Below are 10,738 nucleotides of genomic sequence, written 5' to 3'. Positions count from 1 at the left end.
TGTATTTCTTGGGTCTGGATATTTGAATGCCTTTCTAGGTTTAGAAAGTTTTCTTCCAGGATTTCATGGAATAAATTATCTATGACCTTATTATTTTCTTCCTCTTCTGGAATACCATTATCCAGATGTTGGGGCGCTTGATAGTATCCAGTATTCCTCGTATATTATCCTTGTTTTTCCTTGGTTGTTTTCTCAATCTTCTTGTTACTTTTTTCTAGGTCAGATGATTTGTCTTCTACGTTAGAGATTTGATCTTCTGCCTGATCTAACCTACTTAGAATACTTTCAGGGGAGGTTTTGATTTCCTGTATCACATTCTTCAACCGTAGAAGTTCCATCTGGTTCTTGTTTAAGGTATCTATTTCTTCTTTCAAATCATGGAAGGGCTTCCTCATCTCCTGGAGCTTCTTGTCTCTTTTCTCTTCCATCTGAGTTAGTTTGGTCACTGCAAATATTCTGAATTCCTTATCAGACATGTCCATGACATCCATTGTATTGACTGTGGGTGATGTAGGCTTGGTGATTTCCCTTGAGGGAGAGGCCTTTTGTTGGTTGCTCCTACTTCTTGAGCCTCTGCAATTGTTCCTAGTCATTAGGTAATCTATATGTTGCTTCCTAACTTATTTAAAGTATCTGAGTGTTAAAAGGTATGCAGATTAGAAAGTTGGTGATTTCTATTACGGTTGGCCTACCTGTTGCTCACCAGTGTCATGTACTGTTGTCACTGGTCCTGAGTGGCCCAAAGTCCTCCTCCCTTTTTCTAAGGAGTGGTGAGCCAACCTCCAAGTGACCTAATAAGCAACACCTCAAGAACAAAGAATAAAATCGTGTGGCGCACAATGCGCAATGCACACCATCCTATTCAAAACACTGAAATTCAGAGAGTTCAAAGGCAAGTGGGGAAGGGGCAGAGGATGGGCGACGAGTCCTGGCCATAAGGGCCTGCAGCCACAGGCAGCCTGGTGTCTGGAATGACTTGCTGGCTTCAACCTGTTTCCAGGTGGGGTGTGTGTGGGGGGTGTGGGGGTGCAAGTTCGTCTTAAAGTCCCAAGAAACCAACCTTAAGACAAGTAGGGGTGGGGATGAGCAAATGTCCCGGCCATAAGGGCCTGCAGCTGCAGGCAGCCTGGTGTCTGGAACTGCTCACTGGCTTGAACCGGTTTCCATGTGGTATGTGGGGGAGGAGTGCAAGTTCATCTTTAAGTCCCAAGAAACCAACCTGAAGTCCAGAGACAAGTAGGGGTGGGGATGAGCCAGTACCACGCTCATTCTGAAAAGCAGAGAAGACACAGGTCCCAGACAGAGGGTCTGAGCAGACCCATGCTGTCCTGCTAACCACATGGGTCCTTTGACCTCTCTGAATCTGCTTCCTTGATTGAAAAATAGAAATAATAGTAATAATCCCTACCTCATGGATCTTATGAGTTTTGCGATGATGTATGAGTATGTTCTTTTTTAAATTTTTAAAAATAATTATTTATTTAATTCCATTTGTCATCATTTTTAATTTGACCAGAGAGAGAAGTGGAGAGAGAGAAAACAAGCCTCCAGGTCTGGGACTTGAACCACTATTGTCCATGTAGGAATCCAGCGCCTTTAATCACCATGCCACCTGCCAGCCCCACTGTTTTTTTTTTAAATTATATACAAACTTCTATAAAATATTGTTATTATAGACAAGTATTAATGAATGGCTACCTTGTACAGAAATGTAATCCTGAAAGTTGATTTACAAAACAAACATAAACATAGGAATTTATCACTTATTGGATCGTCGGGAAAATCATGACACATTTTGTATAGAAAAACATAGAAAACTGCACCATGGCTTTTTCAGTGACCTAATATTTGGGTACATGACAAAGATACACAACATAATCAGTGATGAAGACAGTATCAACTTATGCAAATATTGACTAGGCCATCAGTCAGTCTGTTCATCTGTCTCGGCATGAAACAATGATATAACGAAGCACTAAATCGAGGGTTAAATTTAGAAAGCAAAAGGGCAATTATTATGGAGGTTAGGGAGTGAGAGAGCCAGTTAATCTCATCTGTGTCCTCCAGTGGCTATACACTGATTTGAAGGTCTACCACAGTCAGAGAGAGGTCCAAATGCCCACGTCACTGAGGGTAAAACTGGATGACAGAATGCCACTTTGACTCAGACCAGATGAATGACCTGTCCCGTGTCCCATGAATTACATTTCCCATCTAGACATAAGCTGAGCGGTTAGAACTGCTTTGGTGAGATTACCAGTTAGATTACCAAGGAGACCACACAGGGTGGTGAGTTGGTCTTCTTTGGAGACGGTTAAGGCAGGACAACCAAAGGTTACTAATTAACGTTGCCTGGCAGAGGGTCTGACCAAAAATGTTGGGCTTCAGCTGACTCGCCAGTAAGATACTCGCTTTCTTTCCTTTGAGAAGCATCCAGAGGGGATGGGAGAGTGGGTAATAAAGGACAGAGGGTTCCTTCCAAATCTTTTCAAAGGGGATATGTTCCTGGTTTATGGACGGAAATAGGAAAGTAGAGAAAGAATATTTCTACTGAAAGGAGCTTGTCATGATATGTCACAGAGGAAAGGACGCTAGAGAAGGGGAAGGTGCACAGGACTGAGCTCTTCAAAAGGCATCTCGTAGAAGGTGGGCCGTTGAAGTACAAAGACTATCTTAGGGTCCATGAGAAAGAAGAAAAGACATGACTATTTTTCTATGTATTTCTATGCAAAAAATGCATCATGACTTTTCCGACAACCCAGTAGATTGAGGAGATAGTTTACCTGTCTGTGATTTTCTGTGACAGGTTATTGTTGAATTGTATACCTCAGCCTTTTTTACATGACTATGCAAACTCCCCGTGATTCAAACACAGTGCTTTTATTTCAGAATTAATATTGTTATAATTTTATTTATTGACTTCTTCTAAACTTTTTCCACATTTCTTCAGGTCTGTCTGATGCCAAGACCTGCTTTCCACTGTTCCATGCAATAGGGTTGCCTTTCAAAGAAAAACTTTTAAATGTGTACACCTATAATTTCAGTCTCACGTCTAAACAGTCCTTCCATCTTGGAGTTCTCGTCATAGTGTGAGAGCAGAGAAGGAGCTCAGCAGAGAGAGGCTGTTTTGTTCCTGGATTGTTGCTCTTTCTCCCTGTCCCACTGCTTGAGAGTGACTCAGAAGCTAAGACTGGCCTACACTCCGCTTCTTAACACTAGTACTTCGCAGGGTGCTTGGCGTATAGGGACGCCTCATAAAAGGACAAGCTGAGTACATTGAAGCGGCTTAGCTCCCTGGGCTGGTTTCTGTGGTGAAGCCACCATCCATTTGAACCTGGGGAAATCATACCAACGTACCCCCATCACCCTCAAGGTGATGAAAGCCGAGTTTTGACTGCAGCACCTACATCCTGTCTGGCCTCTTTTCCAGGCATGTTCCTTCCCAGCGTGTGTCTGATGGGGCAGAGCCTGGTGAGCCCTGTGCCGAGTCCCCTTAATGTGAAGCAGCATGAGTGTATGGGACGCCTGGCTGTGGTTGATGTCCACCCCCCACTAAAACCAGGTGCTTGATGGTATCCAGTGAGTTGGAAATCTGTGTTTATTAGACTATGTTATGCTCCTCTTAATATATTAGATTAAATCCAATTTCGTATTCTAGTCTAAGCAGTACTTTATTTTTCAAAAGCAATAAAGAATTTATTTTTAGTTAAAAAAAAAAGATTTAGCTGAGTGTATTTAGAAGTTCCTTCTTTTTTGCTTCTCACTGTCACTCAGCTCTCCTGCAAAACAGTGCCTTCCTCGGGACCTGACTCATCTTGGCATCCAAATGCTGGAAAATTAGGTCCGAGTATTAGATCGGGAGTTAGCAATTCCTCAGGCCCTTAGAGGAAACTTGATGAAGTTACCTCGAAAGCTGATGCTAACTTCAGCCAGCGAAATCCCATCTCTTGCTAGAGTCAAGTCGGGTTGTTCTTTGGTTGTAAGTATTAGAATGTGTAATTCAAATGATGGATTGTATGCCTTCTCATTAGATCATTTAGGACTCTCATTGAAGGAAATTGCTGTTCACTCCTGCTTTTTTTCCCTTGATTACAGAGGAATAAAAGTAATTTTTAAAAGTGAAATATTTTGTTTTTCCTAAATTAAGAAGGAACTGTTAAAGATAGAGAAATGCAGGACCAGCAGATGGCGTGATGGTTATGTCACTGGACTCCCATGTAGTCAACCAAGCATTCGAGTCCCAGACCTGGCGTCTTGAAACTCATGCCAGGCACGTGTGCATGCGTGCCCAAGACCCCGAGAGGAGAATGGTGGAGAAGGGATTGTGACTTAGCCAGTCCCCTAGGGGTGATTTCTTGCTTTCTGTTTCTGTCTCACTCTGACTTTCTGGTGAGCACACATGCTCTATAGAAAAAAATCTCTAAAAAAACCCAAAAAAATAATAATAATAAGTAAAAGAAAAAGACAGAGACATGCAAAAGGATATTAGTTATCATTCAGTGGGAAAAGTTAAACATCAAATTAAAAAGAATGCATATAGGGACCAGCAGATGGCATAATAGTTACATTGCTGACTCCCATGTAGTCTACTGCAATTAGAGTCCCGGACCTGGTACTTAAAACTCACACTGGGCACATGTGTGTGGGTGTCCAAAATCCCAAGAGGTGACTCGAGGAGAAGGGATTGCAGTGTGGCCATCTGCCCTGGGGGGTGATTTCTCACTTTCCGTCTCCCTGCCTCTCTGCCCCTCTGGCAAGCACATATGTCCTGTAGCAAAGATCTCAAAAAAAAATGCATTTAATAAACCTTTCTCTCTTTCTTTGTTATAGAGAATACATGCACACACATGTGAAAGAAAGAACTCTTGACAGGGTCTTATCACACTGGGACCCCCTTTCCCCTGCCCTCCAGCTCCTCATAAGGTTGGGCACCCACACATGTGCCTGCCATATTCTCAGGCTGACCAGGGGTCAAAACCTGCCATCGACCATGTGGCTTCCAGTCCTACAGGTCTAGTAAGCTACAGACTGCTGGAGCTCGGCTGGTCCCATTTAACAAAGTATAAGAGGAAACCAATCCAAAAATAAAATGTAAAAATGCCAGATAGGACATCGAGGTAAAACATAAGCAATATGAAATGCAGCTTACCTGTTCACAGTAGCAAAGGAGAGTTAGAGCCAAAAAAGCAGTCCAGACATCTTTCTTCCTTTCCTCCCCTTCCTTCCTTCTTTCTTTCTTTCCTCCTTTATTTCTTCCTTCATTTCTATTTTTACCCCTTTTATTCTTTTTTTGTTTTTACAGGGATTTTTGCTACAAGGTGTGTGCACTCACCAGAGAGACAGAGACAGAAAGTGAGAAATCACTCCCCAGGGGAGATGGCCACACTGCAGTCCCTTCTCCTCCATTCTTCTCTTGAGATCTTGGGGACACACCCACATGTGCCCAGTATGAGTTTTAAGCTGCTGGGCCTGAGACTCTAGCCCCAGTCCCTACATGGGAGTCCAGCAACGTAACCATTACTCCATCTGCTGGTCCCATACTGCTTTTATTCTTAACTGAAAGTCTACTGTAGTCTTAGTTGTGCTGAACTCGGAATAGAAAGGTAGCATCTTTCAACGTTGGCCTTAGAGAGACATTGTGTCGGGGGTGGGGGGGCAGAAGTAAAAAAAGAAAGTACAACTTAAAGTATAAAATCAAGTACAACTTTACTTTTATTCTTCATTGTTATGCATCTGTATACATGCTGAGTCCATCAACAGATACTCAGTAATTACCTCCATTAGTTTTTGTTTCCAGTTTTCAGCTAACAACTGAAGAATCAAATCAGTTTCAAAATAAAAATAATATACTCTATAAATATTCTATAAATATTATCTGCTTTGGGGAGAAATTGTTGCTCCCATTTCATGACAGTTCTCAGTATATAAGAAAGAAAAACTGAACAGAAAGAAAAGACAGGAACAAGTCTTTCTCCCTAGTGAGAGGGGAGCTGGCGCTGTCCTCAGCAGTCCAGCTCACTGGGTACCAGGACTCCGGGTACATGTGGTGAGCCTTTTCCACGTGGGTGAGCTGAGCTTGAGGTAGCACCACCAGCAGTCAGTGGAGCGTGGGCTAATGCAGCTCGAGGGGAGGAGCCGCAAACCCAAGTACCCTGTAACACTAGGTAACGGTGTACAGCAATAGATTGTTACACCCACGTTACCTACCCATACCGAGAGAGTACAGGCTGAACCTGAGAGTCACACCCTGGGTGATCTCATACCTCTGGAACCCATGGAAGCAGACAGGCACAGAGCCATAGAAAACAATGTTCTGTTGTGTTGTGGATTGATGTTTAATTGTATGTCTTTGAGAGGTAAAATTTTTTTACTAATCCAGATGATCTGGGCTGTCAAAAGACACATAGTGACCACATGCATATTAAAAACATCTGTCCCTGGGGCTGGCAGGTGGCATGGTGATTAAGAGAGCTGGACTCCCACATGGCCAACTGTGGTTCAATTCCCAGACCCAATGACTTGCCTTCTCACTTTCTCTTTCTCTCTCTCTCTCTCCTTCTCTAGTCAAATTTAAATAAATTAATTAAATAAATAAATTAAATTAAATAATTTTTAAAAAGAAATCCTGTCCCTAATGCAGTTTATAATTCAAAATAATTGAATTAAATTGGACATAAATGAAAGAGAAAAGAAATGTACCCTTGTCATTGCAGTCTGAAGTGTAAGGATGTTGATGATTAGAATTAATCTCTGTAAGGCCACACAGGACTTCCATTCAGGTACAAAAGATTAGTGTCAGATGGTCCACATAGAGGTGGTCTTTCCTCCTCTAAGAAAGCCACATGGAGATCCTTGCAAGCTATTCTTAATTATTATTTTCATGACAGTTCTCAATATATAAGAAAGGAAAATGTATACAATGACAACAGCAAAAGACAAAGAACTAGGGGTCTTTTTCTCTGTTGAGCGGTCTAAGCCAGCCATTCCAGGACTCCTGGAAGCCTTTCATACTTGGCTGAGCTGAGCTCTCAGCACCAGGCATTAGAGCACGGCCACCACAGGTTTGGACAGCGGATGGGGACATGGAAGGTATTCCAGAGGTACTGAAATACAGTTGATCCTTTCCTAGTTAAGCCTAAAATATTTGTAAATGCACTCCAGTTTAACAAGGCATTTTTTAAAATAAAAATTCTATAGATCTTCTCAGCAAAGATAGATTGCATGTTATTTTACAGGAGAAAATGTAGCACTTTATTAGCATACATGTAAGACATGCTGTGTTAGAGCCCAGAATGCTAAGTGAATTTCCTTTTTCCTTGGTCCTCCATTTCTATGAATGAAGAAATTGAAGCCCAGAAACATATAGCGACTTGCCCAAAGTCCTAGAGCAAGTTCAAAGTAGAGCCAAGGCTCGAAGGCTTCGACCTAAAATCCAGCATCATTACACGATAAATGCAGAATAGCGAAATGCAGAGACTACTGAACCTATTACCTATAATTTATGAAGGACAAAGAATTCAAAGCTGACTGGAGTTCTTACAACTTCCATTTAACCTCATAACATAAATAATACATTTACACCACATAATATATATTATCAGCATTCACATAATGTAAGGTGCTTTCAAAGCTCATCTCTACTGAAAGGGAGGGATTGAGTGCCTTGTCTCAAACCAGCAGAGCCTGACTACAATCAGTGTTTATAACAAGGAGAGAAAAGGAAGGCGTAAAGCCAAAGATGTCTCCTCTTGACCTTTGATATTCCCAGCTGAATTAACGTTGGCATTAGTGATCTGTGAGTGGACATATTGAAAAATTTGTGAAAGAAAAATAGGAGTATTTAGCTGATACACTATGTACCAAACAACCAAAAAGTTCCCATTGGAAATTTTCATTCCTGTTTTTTACAGTCAGGTTAGTGGGCCTCCACCCCTTCCTCCACTAATTTTCATACTAACTTCTCCGTCTTAAGGAAAACTGTTTGCTAGCATGGAAGCTCAGTTAAGTAAGAGTTAGTCTCTGGCTTTTGTCTACAAAGCAAAAATATCTTTAAAATTTAAAAATCTAGTTATGAGTCCAGCAGATGGCATAGCAGTTATGTCACTGGACTCCCACGTGACTGACCGTGGTTTGAGTCCCAGACCTGGCACCTTGAAACTCATGCCAGGCAAGCATGCTCATGCGCCCAAGATCCCAAGAGAAGAGTGGAGGAGAAGGGACTGTGATGTGGCCCTCTCACTGTCTCTGGCACTCTCTCAAGTGAGTGCATGCGCCCTAAGGCAAAACCTTCTCAAAAAAAGAAAGTTTAGTTACATGGGAATTTATCTGTGAACCAAATAATGATAAGGATCTATGCCACTATCATTAAAAGAAGTTCAAGGGGGGCCATCAGGTGACGTGGTGACTAAGGGCGCTGGACTCCCACACGGCTGACCACCTTTCAAGTCCCAGACCTGGCGACTTGCTTTCTCACTTTCCCTCTCTCTCTCTCTCGCTGTCTCTCTCTGATCAAACTGGAAAATGATAATAATAATAAATAAGTTAAATAAAATAATTCTTCAAAAAAAAAAGAACTTCAAGGTCAAAAGCTACAAAATCCAAGATTTTGTAAAAGAGAATATTCTATATTTAAAAAGATTAGAACTATGACTTGGGAGAGTAATGAAAACTAAAAGACAGGAAAGAAAAAAATTAATTTTTTTTTCTTATTTCTGGTCTTTCATTTTCCTTTTCAAATATCCAAAAGAGAGCAGGTCCCTAAAACCTAGAAACAGGTAGTCAAGCATCTTGTACCCGACTTAACCAGGATAAGAGAAATTTTGCATCTGACTCTTGCCATTGCAGACTGGACGTCATTTTCAGTAAGTGCCTTAACTTTGTTTTCCCACATCTTGCTCTCTCTGACAGGCTGTGAAGTACATCCACAGAAGTCAGCACATGATTGGATCTGGAGACCCTCCTGGAAATTTCCAACTGGACATTGATATTGCAGGGTTAATCTTCACTCATCACCCCTGTTTTAGCCGAGAGCATGTTTTGGCAGCCAAGCTGGCTCAGTTATACAACCAGTATCTTGCAAGACAGCAGAGAAACAAGGCGAAGTTTCTTACTGATAAGGTAAATGTGATCTCCCTCGCTTACCATTGATGAGTTGGTTCTTCTGATGAGCCAAACGATGAAAATATTTTCTAGCGGCCAAATGTCCTTGGCCCTCCACACAGTTCCTCCGACCAGGATGTGTGATGTAGTTCTCTACCTCGAGGCACAAGGAGGTGTAGAAGGTGCACAACCGGGCTGGGCTGAGGTGTGTGTCATGCTGGGGAAGCCTCTTCACAACCTAAATGATGTATAGCAACTTAATGCATGAATAGTAAACAAATAAACAAACAAAATAAGGTCTACATTTAGCTTTGCAAATTCAGTGGCTCACACTTGCCTCAAAGAGAAAGACTCGTGTAAACAGTGCGAGTGCCCACCTCTCTGGAAGTGGGTGTGCAAACAGGGCGAGTGCCCACCTCACTGGAAGTGGGTGTTAGTGGCTCTTGCTTGCTTGTGTGATCTCAGTTCTAAGATCAGGTCTCAGATCCTGAGACCACGGGTGGCTGGCGAATCTCTGTCCCTGAGACAGTCTCATTTTGATGTGTAACTTTCCTTAGTCATACACAAGTCAGTTTCATCAACTGATGCTGAAAGAAATGGCTATTTGGATTTGTTGCTAATATGACAATATCTCACAGAATTTTTATAGAAAATTTTGACTCTAAGCAGTTTTAGTTTCATGCCCTAACATTACTGCTCATGTAATTCCACAAGCTCTCCTTCTATGAGTGTATAATCTTACAGTTTCTTTGTGTTGCAAGAGTGCCGTTATTGGGGCAGCTGGTGGCATGGTGGTTAAGGTGGCTGGATCCTCTGTGGCCGATTACGTGGTTGGATTTCCAAACCTAGCAGCTTGAAAAACATGCCAGATATGTGTGTGTGCATGCCCAAAATCCCAGAAGGAGAAATGGAGGAGAAGGGATTGTGGTGTGACTATTCTTCGTAGGGCGGGGGGTGGGGGGGTACTTTCTCACTTTCCCTGTCTTCTCTCTCTCTCCAGTGAGTGCATGTACCCTCCAACAGTTTTTTTTTTTTAATAATTATATCCAGAACCCAGAAAAAACTACTGTTAGATTTTTCTTCTCTATCTTCCTTTCTTTGTAAGAGAGTTTGTCTTTCTTTTTCTTTTTTTCTAAGACAGAATCTTGCCATATCATGGCCCTCCTGCCGGGCCTGATGGGCCTCAGAGTCACTGAGATGAGAAGCACAAGCCACCTGGCCTTTAGGTGTGTCCTGGACGTGAGCCCCTGCCTCCCAGCACACATTGCCAGAGGCGGTGCTGGTCTTGAAGAACTCATTTCTGAGATACACACATAGAAATACTACGTGTTACGAGCAGTTTGATGACCTGGGCCACAACACTAGGATAGGCATATACTACTCTTTGTTATGCTAGTTTTTTAAAGAACAGATTAAACAGTTCTCTGTCAAAATTCTGGTTTTTTTTTTTTTTTAGAGAGAGAGAGAGATTTTTGCTCTAGGGCATGTATGCTTGCCAGAGAGACAGAGACAAGAAATCACCCCCCAGGGGGATGGCCATGCCACAATCTCTTCTCCTCCGTTCTCCTCTCGGGATCTTGGGCACGCACGCACACGTGCCCAGCGTGAGTTTTAAGGCACCGGGTCTGGGACTCCAACC

The 10,738-nt window shown here is 42.3% G+C and overlaps 1 protein-coding gene across 1 annotated transcript in view; it reads left to right on the top strand.

Moving 5' to 3' along the window:
- CC2D2A (coiled-coil and C2 domain containing 2A) overlaps positions 1 to 10,738 on the top strand; it is a 159,981-nt gene that overhangs the window by 60,719 nt on the left and 88,524 nt on the right. The window contains exon 12 of the mRNA XM_006144894.2: positions 8,908 to 9,117. Coding sequence (XP_006144956.1) covers positions 8,908 to 9,117 — 210 coding nt within the window. The remainder of the gene's footprint in view (positions 1 to 8,907; positions 9,118 to 10,738) is intronic.

This window comes from Tupaia chinensis, unplaced genomic scaffold (genome assembly GCF_000334495.1).
Source record: "Tupaia chinensis unplaced genomic scaffold, TupChi_1.0 Scaffold000138_1, whole genome shotgun sequence".
In the NCBI taxonomy this organism is placed as follows: domain Eukaryota; kingdom Metazoa; phylum Chordata; class Mammalia; order Scandentia; family Tupaiidae; genus Tupaia; species Tupaia belangeri.
The sequence above is the reverse complement of the archived record's forward strand: the minus strand, read 5'-3'. Positions and strand labels throughout refer to the sequence as shown.